The sequence below is a fragment of the Mirounga leonina genome, unplaced genomic scaffold, assembly GCF_011800145.1.
Source record: "Mirounga leonina isolate KUSES-001 unplaced genomic scaffold, KU_Mleo_1.0 Mir_171, whole genome shotgun sequence".
Lineage (NCBI taxonomy): Eukaryota > Metazoa > Chordata > Mammalia > Carnivora > Phocidae > Mirounga > Mirounga leonina.
Window position 1 is genome coordinate 19,129,298 of NW_023270436.1, and position 21,515 is coordinate 19,150,812.

At 47.4% G+C, this 21,515-nt stretch overlaps 1 protein-coding gene across 2 annotated transcripts in view; it reads left to right on the forward strand.

Moving 5' to 3' along the window:
- MYO18B (myosin XVIIIB) overlaps window positions 1-21,515 on the forward strand; it is a 246,725-nt gene that overhangs the window by 106,889 nt on the left and 118,321 nt on the right. For both annotated transcript variants that reach the window (XM_035017247.1, XM_035017246.1), the window contains exons 23-27: window positions 3,227-3,355; window positions 5,763-5,906; window positions 6,892-6,981; window positions 18,880-18,999; window positions 19,327-19,435. In XM_035017247.1, coding sequence (XP_034873138.1) covers window positions 3,227-3,355; window positions 5,763-5,906; window positions 6,892-6,981; window positions 18,880-18,999; window positions 19,327-19,435 — 592 coding nt within the window. The remainder of the gene's footprint in view (window positions 1-3,226; window positions 3,356-5,762; window positions 5,907-6,891; window positions 6,982-18,879; window positions 19,000-19,326; window positions 19,436-21,515) is intronic.

Below are 21,515 nucleotides of genomic sequence, written 5' to 3' on the forward strand. Positions count from 1 at the left end.
TCATCCCCGTGGACCAGCAGTTCTCAAAATACGGTCTCTGGACCAGCCGCCACAGCAGCATCCCCTGAGACCTTGCTAGAAACATCAACGCTCAGGTGCCCCCACCCCAGACCTAGTGAATCGGAAACTCCGGGGGGGCGGGACCCAGAAGTCTGGGTTGTAACAAGTCCTCTAGGGGATCCCAGCACATGTTCAAGTTTGAGAACCACTGGTCTGGATAATTACTCAGTTTTTTTTTTTCATGAATATAAAAATCAGTCTCTATCATCCCAGCGGCTTTTGTAGAGCAGGGAAGAAAACAGAGGAGGAGAAATCTTCATACACATTTTCACACGGCGAGGGCAAGAAATCTAGAAGCCAAAACATCCCAATAACAACAACAACAAAAGCCATTGTTCTCGAGTAATACTTGGTATTCATTAAGAAACAGTCAAGAGCAAATTAAAGTCAACATATCCTTTGGAAGCCAGGCTAGCCTGTGATCTTTCAGGGGAGATGAAAGTCTTAGGCATGGCAGGATCAGACACTTCATAGGTGGGAAGGTCCTGAAGAGGAGGAAAGGACAGGTAGATCTGGTCCATACCCCGGCTCTGCTGCTTCCTAACTGTGAATCCTGAGTGAGTCAGTGGTCCTCTCTGAACCTCTGTCCCCTCATCTGTAAAACGGAGCCACTGCTTCCTACCCCCCAAATGAGCTGTGGAAATCAGGCGATTGTCATTTACTGGTGGAATGCATTTGTCAGTGGGGCGAGACGTTTATCAAATAGGCTAACATTGTCATGTTTGAAGAATGAATCTCCTCTAATCTGGAAAATGACTAGGACAGGAGCTAATTCCTTAGCAGTCCCAGATATGGGAGCTGTTGTCTTATCAGATTTTTTTAAACCGTGACCTTCAGCATTTTTAGAGGAAAAACAGCTTGCATGAACAGTGGCCCCCACAGATTCCTTAAATGTGGGGCTGTTGGGATATTGCACTCTGCTTGGGTCCGATAAGCCACTGGACCCACGAAAAGCTAATAATTTAGATGTTTCTTTGTGATTCTCAGCCCCTGGAGACTTATCAAGGCCTGTGCTGAGGGCCATGACATTTATGGTAAAGGTGGAAAGCCACGTGCCGTTGGCTCTGTGGTTGGCAAGATGTTCTTTAAAAGGAAGAAAAAAAAAATCAAGATAAGATTCTGCACAGCCGATGACTTATTCCCGCTCTGTGTATGGTCGTTTCCAATTATCTTTTTAATGAAAGCTTCATACTTAATCAATAGTGGCTTTGGCAGCACCCGCCACCTTTTGTAATATACGAACTAGAGCTGTCATCATTTTGATCATTGATTTTTTTTTTTTAATAGCAGCTTTTGGGACTCGCTAGCTTGTGAAATTAATACAGTCATTATTGAGGCAATCTGATAGGTAATGAGTCAATCGTGTCTTTATTTCAATGAGGCTAATTGCCTTGGTGGCTCTGGCTGATAGGAAGTGTTCCGTAAGGCCAGAGAAGGTTGCAAAACAGAGTTCGTACCGATTGGGCGTGCAAATTCTCATTGTCCCGTCGCTGTGGGTTCACTGTGGGATAGGCGGGGTGGTCTCCATTACAGCAAATAAGTTTAAAGGAATGGCCAATTGATGGAGACCCTTTATTCTACCTGGGATCAAACTGCAATTCAACCCCAAACTTCAAACGTTGGTATCGTAGCGAAGGAGGAAATGAAGCTTTGTGTTGACAATGAGAATGGGGTGCTGGTGGAGACCTTGGCTTTGGGGCGCGTCAGCCACGTGAACTGGAGTCAGTTACATAAAATCTCCCTAGGCCAAGAGATTTCTCATAAGGTTGCTCTTTATTAAAATGGGACATAGGAGAAAGAGCTTTGAAAAACCTAGATGCCATGCAAATGTTAATTACATTCAGTGGTAACTGTAGTCGGGCCTGGAGTCAGGCGGAGGGAGATAGTCCTGATGTCACCGCTTGCTGGTGGAGGGTCATGGGGGGGATGCCATTTTTAGCCTTAGTTTCTCCTTCCATAAAATGGGGGGATCGCCATAACTACCATATAGGATGATGCACGTGAAGTACTTTCCCTGCATATATCAAGGGTTTGGGGTTCTGATCCACATTGATGGATAATGTGCCTGATTGCTTGATAATATCACTGATTAAGATTATTGGCACTGATTAAGATAATGTCACTGATGGATCCAGGGCCCCTGGAGACATTGAACATCTTTGGGGGTGATAAGCCACATTTGGCAAAGAAACATGCTGGGCTGGTCATAGAAATTAGCAGCAGATGGGCATCTGGGAAGTGACCCATGGTCCTGTCACTGACTCAGCTCCTCAGCCATTAGGGCATCTTTGCTTTGCCTCTGGGAGCTGAGGCTGACTGGCTACCCTACCACGGCTGGTCGGAGCCAGCCTGGCCCCAAAGCATCAGGTTCTCTGAAAATCCTTGTGTGCCCTGCAGTCAACGGGAGATGGCCCTGCGGGGTGCCAAGGAGGCATCGATCACTTTGCTGAAGAGGAGCCTCCATCCATTATTGATGAGCAGAGGCCTGGGAATCGCGGGCCACCCACTGTTTTTCCGTTAGATGCCTGAGCACCTTCTGTGGGTGGCACCAGCCCGGCTCCCCATCTCCTGGCCAAGGAGGGCTGCCCTCACTCCCCCACAGCATTCTCTGCTCCTCCTTATAGGGCAGGACTGAGTATTTCCAGGGTACTGCTTCTCTCAGGTGGCCGGCGGCCCTTACCAGAAAGAATGCACATTCCCGGGCTTGACCCTAAACCCGTGCATTCCACCTTTCCTGGGGCAAAGCCTGGGAATCTGTGTTTCCCACGCTCTCCTGGCCATTGTGGTGCACAGAGCTATTTAGACGAGGGCCCTCCTAGCTGTGGTTTTTCAAGCGAATGTGTGCCTGGGTCCCCTGTGGATCATGTTAAAATGTTGCTCTGATTGAGCAGGCTTGGGGTGGGGTCCCAGATTCTGCATTTCTAACAAGCTCCCCGGTGGTGACAATACCACTCATGGGGGCCACATTCTGAGCATCCAGGGGCTAGAAGAAGGGAAAGAGGAACCATCAAGGGGCAAGATGCTTTGATCATTTAGACCCTCCATCTAAATGCACCTGCCAACAGATATCTCCGGTGGAGGCAAGGGAATTGGCTTCTCAGTGGCAACCGTCTTGCACTCCAGATTCAGCCCAATAGGAGTCACCTGCCACCTTCTCTCCTTCCAGGTTTTCCTCAAGGCAGGCGTGGTCTCTAGGCTTGAGAGGCAGCGGGAGAAGCTGACGTCTCACAGGATACTTTTATTCCAGGCGGCTTGTAAGGGCTTTCTGTCTCGGCAGGAATTCAAGAAGCTGAAGGTATGGCAGCCACCGTGCCTCGTCAGCCCTGCAGAGGTGCGAGGTCCTGGCAAAGCAGCATCTGAGCTGATCTGGGGGTTGTGATTGCGCGCGCATGCGCGTGCATGTCTCACACTCGTGCTCGTGCAGAAAACCCTGTGGGATATTAACATCCGGTGGGTCTGGGGTGAGCACAGGGCTCTGCAGGTCTCCCATGATGGTGCCACTCCTGCTGGCCTGTGGGCTCGCCCTGAATGGCAGGACTTTAAAAAGTGACACTTCGCAAGATGTTAAGATTGTTTCTAGGACATCGACATCAAATTACCAACGATGTCAGACTTGATCTAGGTTATCATGGGGTGGTCCAAGCCCTGCTGGGTCGGTTACGGTTTCCACCTGTCCCATCGCTGGAGAACTTGGCTTTCATGGGTCAGCAGGCAGGGCGTGACAGGACCTGGCCACTGAGGCTTTAGGGACCAAAGGGCTAGTTGGGAGTCCGCAGTCCTGAGCCACCCTGGGCCACTATCGTTGGAGACCTTGGGAGACTGAATTTCCTCTCTGTAGCTTGGGCAATGGAGAAAAGGCAGCACAGCTCTGGAGATGCACAAGGACTATGCTTGACTCTCGCGTCCGGCGCTTAGTAGCTGGGTCAAGGTGAATGGGGTCCTGGGCGCTTAGCATGGCACGTGCCATCGGGCAGCTGTTCCATAAACACTAGCTGCTCCTCCCTTAGTATCCTCATTATTAAGTACCACAGCTAGCACGCAGTCTCATTACATGCGCCTCGAGTTCACATAAATCTGCAAATTCAAGTATACGCACTTGGCAAAAGCAGGCAAAGGCAAGAACATTAATAATTAAAATTTTGTGGGCAACTCCACTGGCCCACTGCTCTCCAGCAGCTTATGCCCTTGGAATGACTTAGAGTAGAGGTTAATGAACACCCCGGATTCTGTCTGCACCCAGGCTGCAGGGGTGCAAAATCCCAACCCCACCATCAAGCAGCGGTGTGGTGCTGAGACATGATTGGGCTGCTCCGTGCCTCAGTTTCCCCACCTATAAAATGGAAATGAGAGTAATGCCTACATTCCCGGGGCTGCAGCGAGGACTGAGCTAAGTCTGGAAGGTGCCCAGCGCCCTGCCTGGCCCGCAGGGAGAACCGTACCAGCTGGACAAGCATTGGCTTTTGTGATGGTGGTGACGGGGATGGATCTCCTGGCTTGGTAGTCAGCATGTTTCCCGCCTGAGACCACGTGTGGCTGGTGGTCCTCCAGGGGTGGTCCCCAGGCCAACAGCATCCGCGTCAACGGGGCACCTGTCAACCATGCAAATTCTCAGGCCCTGCCCTGATTTACCGAATCAGACCCTGTAGGGGTGGAGCCCAGCATCTGTGCTTTAACTAGTTCTCCTGGTGCTCGTGATGCACTCTCAGGTTTGAGAAGCATGGAATTCATGTTTACATTCACTTAAAGTGATACCTAGCCCCTAAATATCAACTTGTGACATAATCATGGCCATTGTGTCTTCCGGGCGATTTCGGGGTTGTTCAAGGATTTGCCTTTCACAGTGGCTTTTGAATCTAAGCCCCGCACAAGATGTGACCCTCTTGTATCATATTTTCGACTCCTCTTCCTCTTCTTCTTCCTGGGTCATGCAAGATTGAATTGGAGCATAATGTCTGATGCCCAGAGCCCGACTCGATGAAAAGAGGCTTTCAAAAACATTTTTTAGGGCGCCTGGGTGGCTCAGATGGTTAAGCGTCTGCCTTCGGCTCAGGTCATGATCTCAGGGTCCTGGGATCGAGTCCTGCTTCTCCCTCTGCCTCTCTCTCTCTCTCTCTCTCTGTCTCTCATGAATAAATAAATAAAATCTTAAAAAAAATTTTTTTTAATTTAATATTTTTTATTTATTTACTTTTTTTTTTGAGTAGAGTTGATACCCAATGTTACATTAGTTTCAGGCATACAACATAGTGATTGAAGTCTATACGTTACGCTGGGCTCATGATGCAATTATTGCTTGTCACTATATAGTGCTATTACAAAACCATTGAAAAGAAGTTTAAAAAAAAAAGATTATTTATTTATTTATTTTTGTGAGAGAGAGAGAGGGAGGGAGCATGCACATGCACAAGCAGGGGGATGGGCAGAGGGAGACACATACTGCCCCCCTGCTGAGCAGGGAGCCCAGTGCAGGGCTCCATCCCAGGACGTGGGGACCACGACCCAAGCCGAAGGCAGACGCCTAACCAACTGAGCCACCCAGGCCCCCGAAAAGAAGCTTTTTTAATTTTTAAGTTAGCCAATCTCTTCCATTAGCTATGAACCCACTTTTTCCATCCCTTTTGCCACCACCTCCTTGCTCTCTTTCCTTCACCTTCCCTGGGTTGGGAAGGGCCCCTCGAGTTCCTGGTCTCTTTTCCCTGCAGATTCACCGCCTGGCCGCTCAGTGCATCCAGAAGAACATGGCTGTGTTCCTGGCAGTCAAGCACTGGTCGTGGTGGCAGCTCCTCGGTTCCCTCCGGCCCCTGCTGAGCGCCACCATCGGGGACGAGCAGCTCCGTGCCAAGGAGGTTAGTACAGGTGGCAGGAAGGGTGTGGGGTGGCCGCTACCTCTTCACATCCCCATGTTAGTGCTTACATCCAGACTCAGTGCCCCCACCCTGTAGATTCTTGATCTAGAAATGCTCTGCCCAGCCGCCGCCTTCCAGATATCCCTCTGCTCCCATCAACACAGACACAGACCACCCTCCCTCCTGTGTCCAGCTACACGTTAGGTTTGTGACTGCTAGGCAGATACCCCATTACTCCCGAGGGGCACACGAACACTTACAGTCCATCCCAGAGAGACTCAAGTGGTGGAATCTTTGAGTCCTTGATCTCTTTGCCTCTCAGAGAACACTCCTCTTGCTTTGCTTTTACCCTGGTAGCGCCCACCTTTTACAAGTAACCATTTTGATTGGTTTCTGTTTTACCTTTGCTGTTGTTTATTCTTGCAAAATTAGCCAATTCACACATGCACACAGAGGTCCTTTCTCTCCCACACCAAAGGTAGTATACTGTTTATATTCCTCTGACACTGGTGTTTTGCACTTAGAAATGTATTTTGAGAGTCACGCCATGTCCAGTTTCACAGAAGTCTTCCCAGTTCTCTCCCCACAACAGCCCAGTGCTCCTTTCTGTGTGCATTCTGTGGTTCATCCCAGAGTCTGCTATGGGTGGGCATTTGGGCTCTTCCTGATGGTGGTACTATGAGCATAATGCTGAGCCACGGGCAGGATGGTGGTCTCGGGGAGGATGAAGGGCCAAGCACACCCATCTCGCTCAGACATCTCCAGTCAAGCAATGGACTCATTCTGAGGAATTGCATTCGGCCCCTAGACTTGGATGTTGATGTTTAGAAATGGGGAAAGAAAAAACCCCCTTGTAGGAATTTAGCATTTGGGCATCATTACAGATGGGTTGGCAGAATCACTCACTCTATTCCCCAGACACTCTTACCCCACATGGAACCTCTGCCTCTGGGCCAGGCTTCTGTTAAGGTGTTTGCTTTTGTAGGAGGAGCTTACAATGCTGAGACAGAAGCTAGAAAAATCGGAGAAGTCACGGAATGAACTCCGGCAGAATGCAGACCTGCTAGAGAGCAAGGTACTCCATCCCTCCTATGTGGGGTCCCTGTGGGGGTGAGGTCTGTTGATGGGGGAGGTGATGATGCACCTGACACTGTGCTAAGTGCTTTACAAGCCTCCTCAAAATAACCCTGTGGGGGTATGCTGTCCTTGTCCCCATTTTGCAGAGGAGGAGACTGAGGCTCTGAGATATTAGGTCTCTTCCCAAGGTCACACAACTAGCATGTGTAGCACTGAGATTCAAACCCATATCATTTGACTCCAAAAGGAAGAATTTCTAACATAAGTCACAAAAGTACAAATCATGAGGAAAAACATTGACAAATTTGACTATATTAAAGTAATCAACTTCTGTTTACCAAAGCATAAAATGAAGAGACACCACATACTGGGCCATGAAATTTGCAACACATATAACTGGCAAAGAGTATTTGGACATGTAAAGAAAAACCCTCCAGTAGGAAAAAAAATGGGCAAAAAGAGGAATCGGCAAGTCCCAAGAGGGGAACTCTTGTTTCAAGAGTTCCAATGTCCAGGAATTCAAATGGCCAGGAGACTCATGAAAAGATGCTCAAATTAACTAGCAATCAGGAAATGCAAATTAACACCACAATAGGTACCGTTTCACACCTTGAATTGGCAAGATCCAAGTCTGAGGTAGCCATGTGTTGGCAAGGATGTATAGCAGCAGGAATTCATATGCTGTTGTGGGGATGTAAATTGATCTCTTCACTCTTGAGCAACTTAACCGTGTCTCTGAAAGTTGATCCTGTCCGTACACTGTGCTCCAGCAATTCCATTTTGGGTATATATGCTAGAGAATCTGTCTCACTTACATAAGAAAAGGTGAGAAGAAGTATAGAGGAGTGGCCTTGTCATGTTGAAAAAAATGTAAATACTCACATCAGAGTCTATCGATAAGAGAATGGATGAACACATTTTGTTAGATTAAAAATTGAGTTGCCAAAAGTAAAAATGAATACAGAGGCAGGAAAACTATGGCCCACAGGCCGAACCCCATTGACCATCTGTTTTGTTTTTTGTAAATAAAGTTTTATTGGCCCACAGCCATGCCTGTTTATTCATATATGTAGTCCCTGGTAGTTTTCATGCTACCCTGGCAGAGCTGAGTAGTTGTCACAGAGACTCTATGATCTACAAAGACTAAAAATATTTACTGTCTCGCTCTTTATAGAAAACATGTCCTGGCTCTTTAACTAGAGATACATGAATCTACATGGATTGCCCTCGAAAATGTAACACTGAAGAAAAATGATTTAAGTTACGAAAGAATCCTTACAATGTGATATTGGATATATTACCTTTTAAGTATGCAGGACAGTACTGTCTATGGAGTGAGGCATCTGCTGTGTGGTTATGGTGTGAAGATATTTCATGGGAATCGTAACACCAAATTCGGGGTGGTGGTCCCCTCTGGGGGGTGGAAAGGACACGTGATTGGAGATTATATCGGGGGGCGAGAGTATGACCACTTTGCTAATATCTTCTGTCCTTAGTTGGGTATTGAGTTCACAAGCTGGGGATGAGGACGGAAGCCAGACGGTCCCTGCCCCCAAGGGAACTACTGCAAATTCCAGATTCCTAAACAAATTCATAGAGTATAACATGGTCAGGGAACTGTGGGTAGACCAAGGAAGAGCTGTTCACAGAAACTTGCTGTTCCCCCTAGTTTTTCAGGGCTGGGACTCTAGTAAGTCACTTGTGTAGGGCATAAAATTTAAAGGGGTGCCAAAAACTCAGCAAGATAAATCATATTTCAATGCAGGATCTTTTAAAATGTAAATCGATGCAAAAAAAAAAAAAAATCCATGATGAGCCAAATATCAAAATTTCAAATAAACGCAGGACTGGTGGGCCAGGATTAAGGTGAGGCAAGTAAGGCAATTGGCACAGTGGGATCCTGTCTTTATTTAAATTTTTGATGTTTTATTCATCGTGGATTTTTGGCATTAATTTTGACTTTCTTAAATATTTCATTAGAATGTGATTTATCTTGGTTTCTGAGTTTCTTGGCACTCCCTGAAATTTTGCACCCAGGGTGAGTGCTGTGCCCATCTCATCCTTAGTCCCAGCTGTCATTCAGAACCCTGGGTAGCTCACAGGGTCCTGCTGAAGCTCAAAGGAAGCCCAGTTATTCACCCAGTCAATAAATACAGATGAGCACCTCCCATGTACCAGGCATTCAGCTGGCCACCTCAAATCCAGCTAGGGAGAAGGCAAAATCCCTGTCCTCACAAGGTCCCCAGGCCAATCAAGGGAGACAGACCACAAGTAAATAAACAAGCAAACTACTTTTAGATGGTCAAGTGCTATAGATATTAAGCAGAGGGAGGTGACAGTCGGGGGCGGGGGGCCATTTTTTGCCTAAATGGTCCAGGAAGGCTTCCATGAATCATTTGGCGTCGCCATCTATGTGCCGATCTGGGGAAAAAGAGTAGAAGTGGCAAGTGCAAAGGTCCTGAGGCAACATGGGATAATATTTGTCAGTTTAGAGCAAACCTGGAGCTTTCCATACCTGTGAGCCCATGGTGCTGTTATTACCAGTAATATTGCTTGGTTTCATATGAGGATAGTGGTGGCTATAATTGAGTTCATGATCAAGCCAACAGAACAAATTCTCCTTCCTTTGTTGACAACCCAAGCTGAGCCTGGTTGGCTCATGTGGGGACATGGAATGAAGTTTGGGATGGGGGCTATCTCTTTTCCAGCCCTTCTTATTCCCCTTATAGTTGTGTCCACTCTCCCCACCAGAGGTTTTCTGTCCAACTCCCATGGACAAGGAAGAGGCAGTGACTCCTGGAAGGGACAGTCACAGCACATAGAGTTAGGTGAGGCTGGGCGGAAAGGCTTCACCATGGGTCTATGCCCTCTTGGGGAAAATACTGTAAAGAGGAGAGGAAATAACACTCAAGTACCGCCCCCCCCATCCCCCAGTCTCATTCAAGTCTCTAGAGAACATGCAGCCTGACCTGTCTTGCAGGACATAGCAATGGTAGAGCAATAGAAGCGAGAAATCAGAGAGCTGTGCGTGGGTTGGGAATATCGGTGACTTCCCTGTAGAAACTCCTTCCCACTGAGCTGACATTTGATACAGTAATTCATCACCAACTGTCAAGTCAGACTTGGGGACTTGGGGTGCCTCAGCTGCCAGGGGAGACTGGAGAGAGTAATGAGGTGAACATCATTAGCATCTAACGCTACAGCTTACACCGCAGTGGGAGAAGGAAGGGAGGGGGCCGGGCTTCTGAGACCTGAACCAAGCATTCAAAGTGTCAGCAACCCACAGAATATTCTACTCAGGTTCTTTGTGTCTCTGTATTGTACATGGTTATGAAAAGACGTACGGGGCCTGGTAAAAATAAGATAAAATTTAAAAAGCTAAGAAAGTCAGAGCAATGGAAAATAAGAGTTGAAAAGCATATCAGACCAGAGGAAGACTTAGGAAATAGAAATTTACCACGAGCCTTAGATTCACTCTCACTTCACAGACTTTGCATGGGCTGTGCCTGCCACCGTTCTCACCTGGTTAATGCCTGGTCATCCCTTTTCACCCAGTTTAGGTGGTACTTCTTCCAAGAAGCCTCTGTTAACAGTTTGTAACCCTTAGCTTTGTTAAGGATGGGCCGGGCCCATCCTTGTGCTTCCTGTCACTGGGCCTTGTGCTTCCTTGTGCTTCCTGTCACTGCACTGATTGGTGTGTCCTAACCCCGCCCTGGTGTGCCTGTGTCCCAGCTAGAGGGCGAGGCCCTAAGGGCAGGGGTGTGTCTTTGCTCATCACAGTGGCCCAGCCCCTGGCACAGAAAAGGCACCAGATGGGTGAATGGAGCCATGAGAGGTAAACTGAAATGTTGACACTGAGCTTCCTAGCAACCAAAGCAAAGAGGGAAGCAAGATATTCCAAAGACATGTCCCCAGGTTAAACACACTCACGCATGCACATGCACGCACACACACACACACACACCTGTTGCTTGAGATAATACTAATTTTCCCTGGTATTGAGATATTAGAGAAGTTTCTTCTAGGAGTCCACATGAAAAGGGGCACTAAGTAACCTGGCAAAGTACAACCTCAGTAATGTGTGTATAGTAAATAGAAGAGGGGATCTATAGGAATGCTTTTGCAGACATTGTCTTGAACTGCAAGGCAAGGGCATGATACCAATTCCCTAAAAAATTCAACTAGTAGTCAAAGCAGAGCTTTATTCAGGAATCACATTTAGGTGGACTGAGTGTTAGGGTTTCTTCTTCCTTCTACCCGGGTTCTCTCTCCACCCCTTCTTCTTCCTTCTTTTTAAACTTTATATTAAGGTCCAACATACAAAAAAGTGCATACCTCGTAAGTATACAGCTCAATGAATTTTCACAAATTGAACACACCAAAGCAATCAACACCCATATGGAGACACAGAACATTCCCAGCTCCTTCCAAAGCCCCCCTCATGGCCCTTTCAGTCACTACCCTCCAAGGATAACCACAAAACAGACTTCTAGCAATATAGATTAGGTATTTTTTTTTTCCTATTTTTGAACTTTTCCTAGATGCAGTCAAATGTGTGTATCTATTTGTGTGGTTTCTTTCATGTGACATTGTTTGTGACAATCATCCATGATGTGGGTGGTTGTGGCTTGTTCATTGTCAACTGCTGTATAGTATGCCATCATGTATATGGAGCACTATTGATCCATTCTACTCTAAATGAGCATTTGGTTGTTTCTGGCTTTAAACTGTCATGAATAAGCCTGCTGTGAACATCCTTCCACATGTGTTTTGGTGCACATACCATACACTTTCTATTAGGAATGCACTCGAGGTGGCTGGGTGATGGACACTGGGGAGGGTATGTGCTATGGTGAGCGCTGAGAATTGTATAAGACTGATGAATCACAGACCTGTACCCCTGAAACAAATAATATATGTTAACTAAAAAAAAAAGGAATGCACTCAGAATGGAATTGCTAGGTTTTAAGTTTTTCTATATTGGGTTTTAATTGACACAAACACTTCACTCAACTTTATGTATCCATTGACCCTCCCACAGCAGTGGGTGAGCATTCCAGTTGCTCCACACCCTTACCAGCACGTGGTATTGTCCTTTCCATTTAACGATTTTGTTGGGCGTGCAGTAATCCCACATGGTGATTTTAATTTGTGCCTTTTCACATGTGTTTGGCTATTTGTTACCCTCTTTGGTCAAAGAGGTCTTTCAAGCCTTTTGGCCATTTTCTACTGCTTTTCTTATTGATCTGTAACAACTCTTTATATACTGTGGATATAAGTTCAGTTGTTGGGTATATGTGCCACAGATCTCTTCCTCTCCCCTGTGGCTTGCCCTTTTGGATGCAGTAATTGGAAGATTTATTTTTTGAAGTCCTGAGTCTCTTCAGACCTGCCAGAGCACTAAGAAGAGGTCAAAGGACTCCAGAATTCCCAAACCTATATCAATGGCAATAGATAGACTTCTTTGGTTTCATTCTGTATTTTACCGATTCCCAGATGCACACTATTTCCCACCTGTCTGCATCTCTATAATTGTCATGCATCTTGACAATCACTGGCATCTTCCACTAAAAATTAGTAGCACTTTCTTTTCTTATGTTCCATAATGGATCATCTTATCATCAGAGGCTGCTGAGATTTGGTGAAATGTAGCAACCTGGGGCCCAAGTAAGATTTTATTTGAAGAAAGGTCTTTAATTCTTTCCCCTCCACCAAAACAGCTACTTTGATTTTTTTTTTTTTCTTTTTACCAGTTGCTTTTATACGTTATAGAGCATCCGAATCACCTGGAGGGAGCCATACACCATGTAGCTTCCCCATCCCATCTCCTGAGGATTTGACCCAGGAGGGAATCTTGGGGGAGGGGCAACCTTCACTGCTTCTTTTTAACGAGCCCGGAGGTGAACCCGATGCAGAGTAATACCACGTAAGAGCAGTGGTTCTCATACTCGAAAGTGTGTCGCAATCCCCTGGAGGATGTGTTAGAATAGACTGTGTTGCTCCCCAGCCCTAGAGATTCTGAGTCAGTAGGTGTGGGAGGCCCTGGAGGTTCGGAATTTCTCCTGAGCTGTCAGGTGATATGGAACCTGCTGGTCTGGGAACCACACGTTAAGGAACAGGTAGAAGGTATGCGGTTTCTCCTTTCTTGCGGTTCTACTTTGTTAGAAGAAGAGTTTCTGTTGACAGCTGGGAGGCAGACAGTCCTTCGGGCCATGTATCATGAAGACACCCCTGGCCCCTTTCACAGCCTCTGCACCCCACCCACTTGTCTCTGTAGGAGGGGGGAAACAGTTGATAGAAATGTTGCTAAAACATGTTGTGCCTCATCAGTGGAAACTCCATTTGACTAGGCTTATTAAAAAGACAACATTATTGCAAAATGATTTAAGTGCTTCATTTGTGAAGGAGCAGAAGAGATGAGACGCCTCCGGGAAGCTGGCTATAAATATTCTTCAAGCGTGCAAAATCTGCCTGGATGCAAAGTGGGGTTTTTTATTTTCACCGGAAAGCAGGTCTCTCTTCTTATAGGGATTTCCTATAAGGCTGTGGGAGCACATGGAGAAAAATGAGAACGGGGTGTTTTCTTCCCTCTCTGGAATATCTTCTGGGTTTTCCCGAAGACTTTATTTATAGCAAAAGACAGTCCCGTGCACTCTGGATGTCTGGTCTCATTAGCTTGAAAAGTTTCATTTTTTGTTAAGGAATGGCTGAGAGAGAATCCACTGGGATCCAGCAGGACACAGTTTAGGTTGGAAAGTGTATTTGCAAAGAGCTGGGGAGTTTGGCCCTGACTAGTCACGAGCGTGGCCAGCAGGAGCTTATCTCTAGGAGGGAAGGGAAGTGACTTGCCAGGGGTGATGTGGTCAAGTGGTGACTGAGTCTAGATCATATACTAGACTCAGTCTTCTGACTCTTAGTGCCCTGCACAGCACTGTGCCTCTGGGGACTGGATGTGGCGGCTCTGTCATCCCCAGGAGAGTAGGACAGCCTGGGTGCCTCGGGATATTAGGGTCTCTTGAGCCTTAGCTGCTGGGACATGCTGGGGAGAGTGTCCTTCCAGCAGAAAGCTAGCTGCCGAGGTTCTCTGGCCAAAGTGTGGGCATAGTCACAGATGACCACCGTGGGCTTAGCTAAGACCCCACAAAGGAGTGCACAGCTGGAATGTTCTGCATGCCTCAGTTTCTCCATATAAAAATGGGGCCATCATGTCTTCTCTGCCTATTTTGTAACGCAGATGAAAAAGCTAGTGGAACTGGACGAGTTAAGGGATGGATATGTTGACCTGACCTGGTGTGTCTGGTGCGGGAGCAGAGGGTGGATCAGGGCGGCTGGCTTGGGCCCTCACTGCCATGGGACGGTGGGCCAGTTCTTCCAGTGTCTGAGCTTCCGTGTCATTAGCAGGGACATGGTGACCGTGATGGTTCCATACTCTTTTTTTTTTTTTTAAAGATTTTATTTATTTATTTGACAGAGAGAGCAGGGACACAAGCAGGGGAGTGGGAGAGGGAGAAGCAGGCTTCCCGCCGAGCAGGGAGCCCGATGTGGGACTCGATCCCAGGACCCTGGGACCATGACCTGAGCCGAAGGCAGATGCTTAACGACTGAGCCACCCAGGCGCCCTCCATACTCTTCTCCACAGGGTGGTATGAAGGCTGCGTATAAAGTCTCATACACAGCACGTCTTCACACATCACCACCACCACTAACATATATGTGATTGCATCTTAGCTCTTTCTGTACCCCTCAAAGCACTCAATGCCAACGAAAGGAAGGAATGAAATCACGTTGGATTGAGTAATTAAAGTACTATTTAATGAGCAACGTGTTTGTGCCGGGTGTCGCGACGCATCCCCTTTACCTGCTTTGTCTCATTTTACCTTCCCATCAAACTGCCAGGAAGGTATGATTAGTACCCCTGTGCTCTAGAGGGGGACAGTGAGGACCCAGAGAGGGGAAGTGATTTGTTCAGTATCACACAGCTGGTGAGTAGCAGCGCTAGGCTTTGACCTGGGTCCGGGCTGACTCCAAACAGGCAGTGAGAGATGAGCAACAGTTCCTCGGACTCGGAATCAGGTCAGGGAGTGGCTCATCCTTCAAGCTGAGCTGGAGCCGGCCAGGTGACTTAAGGAGACATTCCAGGTGGAGGGCACAGCAAGAACAGGGACAGAGGGCGGGGACCTGGGCCAGCCCCTGCAGTCCTGGTGGTTGGAGGGTCTCATGTGCACGGGGAGGTTAGGGAGTGGCGCTGGACTCCCCATGGGACCTATCCACCATGACCTTGAACAAAATCACTTCACGACTCAATGCCTCAGTTTTCTGTTCTGTGAACAGGGAATGACAAAAATGTCTCTCCCCAGCATTCAGTGAGCTTTTTCTTCTGCAAGGGCTTATAATGAACCAATTCTTTTCGTCAGATTGAAACGTACTGGGAAGACCATGAAAGGCCACTGCTTGCTCTCTGTAGATAAGATCATTTGGGGAGTTTTGAGAGCTCTTGAATATAAGAGCCAAGGACAAGGTTGAGCTAAGACACATGGGTGCTCTACATGTGGTTTTATCTCCCCAGCTCAGCGGGGGGATCCTTGAAGGCAGGGCCTCACACACAGTTGGTGCTCACGTAATGAATGACAAGTGACAGTGACAGCCCAGAGGGTCCCATCTGTGCTCAGCATTTAATGTCCATCAACATTACTTGTTACCCATTGTTTCTCTCAAACTGCAAATGATGCCAGTGAGCAGGATAGATATTTCTATTTGACTCCATGCAAAATGTACCGCAGATTCATTCATTTCTATCCCCTTCTCTTTGACAGATCTTTGGAGTCATTGTCCCTAAGGAGAAAGAGAATTTCTGATGATTTGGCTTAAGTGGTGGATCTAGGGAGGTTTTCGGAATAATTTCTAGTTAATTGATCCTTGAGTAATCTGCAAGGATTCTTCTCGGTTTGCCAACCAGGTTCTCCTCTCATTAAATTGGTTTTCATTTTATATTCACCTAAATAGCTCTGGGCATGGTGCCCACCCCTCACCTCTATGGATAAAGCCCGTGGGCCCCGAAATGTAGGAAGCGAGAGGGGTTGGTGGGGACGGGGACAGATCGGGGGCTACTTGTCTCTGTGAAAAGCATCTGTCATGTCCCTAATTTGAAAGCATTAATTATCCTTTGAGCTCTAGACTTGGGTTGTGTAGAACTCAAAATTAATGCATTAAATTAATTTTGTGCTCCCTTTGCTCAGGCTGATTAGCACAGATTAAATTTCACACTAATTGGCTAAGGCAGGGAGAACGCAATCCTGCTGATCTTGGGGATGGGGAGGCGGGGGGTGAGGGGCGTGATCTGGGGCATCCCTGGATTGCTCCAGCCCGTATTCATGCCCACTGCAAATGATCATTCCCTCAGAGGCAATGTTGCTGTACACCTATAAGTAAGCCAGTCTAACCCATCTCAAACCAAGCGGGAAGCCAAGATTAGGAAGAGATTCTGGCAATTTCTAGGGCAGTAATTCTTAAACTTGGTTGTGCTTAAGAATAACTGTGGAGTGTGTTGAAATTCAGATCCCTGGGTCCCACCGAAGATTACGGTGGTGTGGGCATTCTGGGAATCCTGGGCTCCACATTTTAACGACCATCCCAGGGGACTGCAAAAGTGTTTCCCCAGAGCACATTAAAGGTACCAGCATAAGGAACAGCAACAGGGAGCCCTACCCCAGAGACCGCCAGGACCGCCCTGGGAGAGAGAGCCCCTGGTTTGTGAAGTGGCGACCGTTATCTGGACAGGAGGCATCTGGGTTCAAGTCCCAGTTCTGTCACTCACTTGCTATGTGACTTTGGAATGCTCTCCGCCTAAGCCTCCTGTTTTTCCCTGTTTCAACTGAAATGCGCATTTCAGTCTGAGTCCTCACTGGTGTGGTCACCAAGATGGGTAGCCAATGGGCTGGAGGAGGGGCAAAAAAAATGTGGGGGGCATAGAATGTTCTAGAGCAACAACCCTTGTTTTTGTAGCTCAATTTTGGGGGTCTATTTTTTAAAAGATATTTATTTGGTTTTGTGTTTTGCCGATGACGAAAGTGGTTAAAAAATCAACAGTACAGAAATGCATCACAAGGAAATTGGAGTCCCCTGTGAACCCACCCTTCTAGGAAAAAAAAAATCCCTATTAACAGTCTGGGAGTGCCTTTTTCTGTGCAAGTACAAACAAAACAAAAATGGGAACATGCCAGACATTCTATTCTGCAACTTTGCTTTTTTCCCCCCGCCCTGTTGGCAATATATCTTGGGGACTTTTTTTTTTTTTTTCACATCAAAATGTATAGATCTTCATCCTCCTTCTTCATGGGGCAGAGGAATGATTTTTGAGACCGCCTGTGACCAGCTCGGGAGGACAGCTGGATTCCATGCTGGAAGGACCACTTAGCATCTGTGACAACACCCCCCAGTCGCTTCTCAGTGCCATGCACTGGGTCTGATGGGAAAGGAAGTGTTTAGGCATCTTCATGCACAACATTTATGGCATGAGATGGGAATGCCAGAAGGACAATAGACCTTCCCCGATGCAGTACATTTTACAGCTCAGGCGACCACAGCCCCAGAAAGGAAGAGATTTGTCCAAGGTCACAGAATATGTTAGTGGTTGTGTTTGGACTTGAACTCTGTACCTTCTATTTTTTTTATTTTTCTTTTCCTTCCTTGTATCTTAACCACTGCCCTCCATGGAGGGAGGCTCCGTTTCCCGAACGACCCTTCTGTGTCAGGTCATTTCTGAGCCTCTTAGTCATAAACAGTCCACGCATATCTGTTTCTCTCCTCACTTGCTTTGGCATATCCTTGAACCTGGAAGGCTGCACTTTGGAAAAATTATAGCCCAGAAGCCTTGACCCATCTGGTATCTGTAGTTGGTCGTTGATGGGAAAAAAAAAGTCAGTGCAAGTGGGAATTCATTAAAAGAGAGGTGTTTTTATTTTTTGCCTCGAAACAGGACTGCCTTAACTCACTGTATTTCTGAGGTAGAGTGTGAGCACCTGACTCCAGACCCACTTCTTCCTTTCTTAAACCATGCCCCTAAAGCATGACTACGTGATTTCCACTTTTGATCTCATTAAAGCAGAACAAATGGTTCTGCTTTAATGAGAGTTTGATTACAGAAGCCTAATTTTTTATTGTTTTTTTCCCATAGTTTTTGCACCTGCAACTATTTGAAAAATAAATGTATTTGAATTAGAATTTTAAGAGTTTTTTTTTAAAGATTTTATTTATTTGACAGAGAGAGAGACAGCGAGAGAGGGAACACAAGCAGGGGGAGGGGGAGAGGGAGAAGCAGACTCCCTGCCGAGCAGGGAGCCCGATGCAGGGCTCGATCCTGGAACTCCAGGATCATGACCTGAGCTAAAGGCAGATGCTCAACCAACTGAGCCACGCAGGCACCCCCACAGAGAGGTTTTCTAGCTGAGGGCATTCCTATGTGGTGGGCACCTGTGTGTCTTACTGAGGGGAGCCTGCTGGGAGCAAAATGGCTCGCTTAGGTAAGGAGAGTTTCTGCTAGAACAACTTACTAAATTGAGTACTTACTATGTGCCAGCCCTGTGCTAAGCTTTATGTGGATGATCTCCTTTAATTCTCAGAACAATTCTATTAACTTATCCCCTACCCTCTAAAGTTGAGAAAACTAAGGATCAGGTGGGCATCCTGCCGGGTTCACAGTCACACAGCTGGTGAGTGATGGGCCAAGAATTCTAGCACATCAAGACCAGTAAAAACCTGACATCCACACTCTTAACCACCTCATCACCCCGAGAGCTGATGATTTGTCCACGGGTGGTCCTGTGGAGGGGGCCTGGGGGGAGAAGCGGTGGCGGCCCCCCACGAGTGACCCTGTTGTAACTCCAGATTGTAATTCCAGATTGCTGAGTTGACCACAGAGCTCGCCGATGAGCACTTCAAAGGGGATGTGGCCTGCCAGGTGCTGGAGAGTGAGCGGGCAGAGCGGCTACGCGCCTTCCGGGAGGTCCAGGAGCTGAAGGTGAGTGGTCCCCAGGGGGTGGCGGGGGTGTGTGGCTTTGGCTGAGCAGGGTGGCTGGGAGTGGTTGGGCCTGCCCCCCTCCCCATCTGCTCGCATGTGGGAGCAGTAAGCCTAAGCAAGATGCGCTGGTTTACAGACTCCCATGTTCAAGGTCCTGGAGGACATTTGGGTCTTCCTAAGGCTTGGCCTTGGAGGTGCCCTGAATGAGCACTATGCAAGGGCTAGACAGTCCCTGGCTCTGGAGGCACCACGGGGCTGGGGGGTGGTGGACGGCGAGGCCCAGGCTCTATCAAGCTCCAGCTTGACACGTCAAGGCCTTTCTTCCAGAGCAAGTATGAGCAAGTCCAGAAGAATTTGGGAGAAGTGCAGAAGCAGTTGGAAGAAGCCCAGCAGAAAATTCAGTTGAGTGACTTGGAAAGGAGCCACACTGGAGGAGGTGAGCAGACTGGGACTCTTGCGGTTAGACGTGGGTGGAAAATCCTTTTTGTTCTATTCATTCATTCATTCATTCATACACACTGAGTCCTTACTATGCTCTAGACACTGCTTTAACGGCTGACACTTCGGCAGAGCACACGGGCACAGCCCTGCCCTCCCAGAGCTTCCGATCTAGTGCAGACATGGAGCAGAGAACCCAACAGTAGTCCGAATAGCAAATTATCAACATGACAGGTACACTTTAGTAAGAATGCAAAGAATGATTAAAAAAAAAAAAAACGCTCTGGGGCAAGGCACCTTTATAATTATATGAATATTTTTCATATAAATTTTGAACAAGGCATTTCACTATTTAAAAGCAGAATCGATGAAATTGCATTGCTGGGTTTGAATCTAGACTCCGTCTCTTACCAGGTGGGTGGCTTTGGGCCAAGAAATGTGTGCCTCGGTTTGCTCATCTTTGGAATGGATGTTGTCAGAGGTGATTGATGGGAAGTGTTTAGCCATGTTCACGGCAACCTTACTGTTACTCCTACTAGTAGTAATAGCGGGGTCGTTATTTGGGTTCGTAAACTCTGGAGCAGAGACTACTACCGTCCCCATTTAAAAGTGGTGTCCGGCACTCAGTAGTTATTGGAGAGAAGGCGAGGCCCCTGAGTCGCTCAGCGATACGTACGCTCTACAGAGCTGGGGCTTTCCGGTGATGCCCGGCTCACACAGTTGCCTGGAGACCCACATCTCATAGGTTCCAGCTGCACGGTGACATCTCTGTCAACTCCTGTCCCCAGCCTGAGTCAGGTGAGAAGACTGTCCAGAGCGTCTGTCAGCTTTTGTACAACGTTGACATCATTCCTTCGGTGCCCCCAGGGGATTCGTGCCCTAGAAACGTCAGGGACACTCAGAGAAATGGAAGTCAGGAGGCGGTGAAGAGGCAAAGTGCATTGGCTTTTCGCTCTGCTCTTGCTTCCCCTCATCCTGGCTACCCCCAGGGTGGGCATTTACCAGGGGAGCTTGGGATTCTCTGGGACGCGGCACCCAACGAAGGAAGGCAGAGGCAGTGAGGGGGAAATGGGTTCACCCAGACCTGGGGGGTGGGACAGCCCAGCTTCCCCAGGGACCCTGGGTTCCAGTTCCATCCTGATGTGATTGATGGCCCAGTTTGTTTCTCTCTGGGAAGAGCTGGGAGCTGAAAGGGAACGGGGAGGTGTGCTTAGCTCATGAGCAGTATTAGTCACAATGCTAGATAGGCTCTCAGCCCTGGATGCTCATTCCAGGAAGCCAAATCCACAAATATTTTGTTTTTCATTATGAAAGCAATACATACTCATTACAGGAAATTTCTAAAATATAGGAAACTTGAAAGGAGCCGTAAAACACTTGAATCACACCACAGCAAGGCCACCACAACCTCCTCAATGGCTCAAGCTGGAGTACCAATTATTAAAAACATGGCTGTTTTTCCACCACGCATGGTTAAGTGTTTGGAGAGGACCTTTTATGGTATACAGCGAGCACTGTTGGGCCCTGCATTCCAGAAATTTGCAGTAGACATGGGGAGGTCAGATAAATCCAGGAAAAATGGATAATGAAGGGCTGAATTATATGTACGGATTAAGACTGCCCCCCCCACCCTGGGGAGGGGCATTGGAGGTGGAAATCAGCCTCGGAGAACGGAGAACAGTTTCCTCATCTGCTCATGCTAACCACTCCTACCACTTGCTGTGTGGCACATCATAGTGCAGAATACATGTAAAGCTGCACAAATGCTTTCTGCTTTTCTTCCTTTTGTAGATGCTTGCTATTTGAGGTTTTTTCTTTTCTTTTCCTGGTGGGGAGACAGGATCCATTTTCTGCCATGATATGATTTATCTTGGTGGAAACTTGAACAAGCTCTAACTCCTTACAATTTTATCATCCTCTTTGGGTTTGTTATGTGGGAATTCCTATTGGGGTCACCTCCTCTAAGACTTCAGTCCTACCATCTATGTAAGCATTCATCCACCTTCCTTCCATCCATCCATGTACTCAACTTTCCATCCATCCATCCATCCATCCATCCATCCATCCATCCATCCATC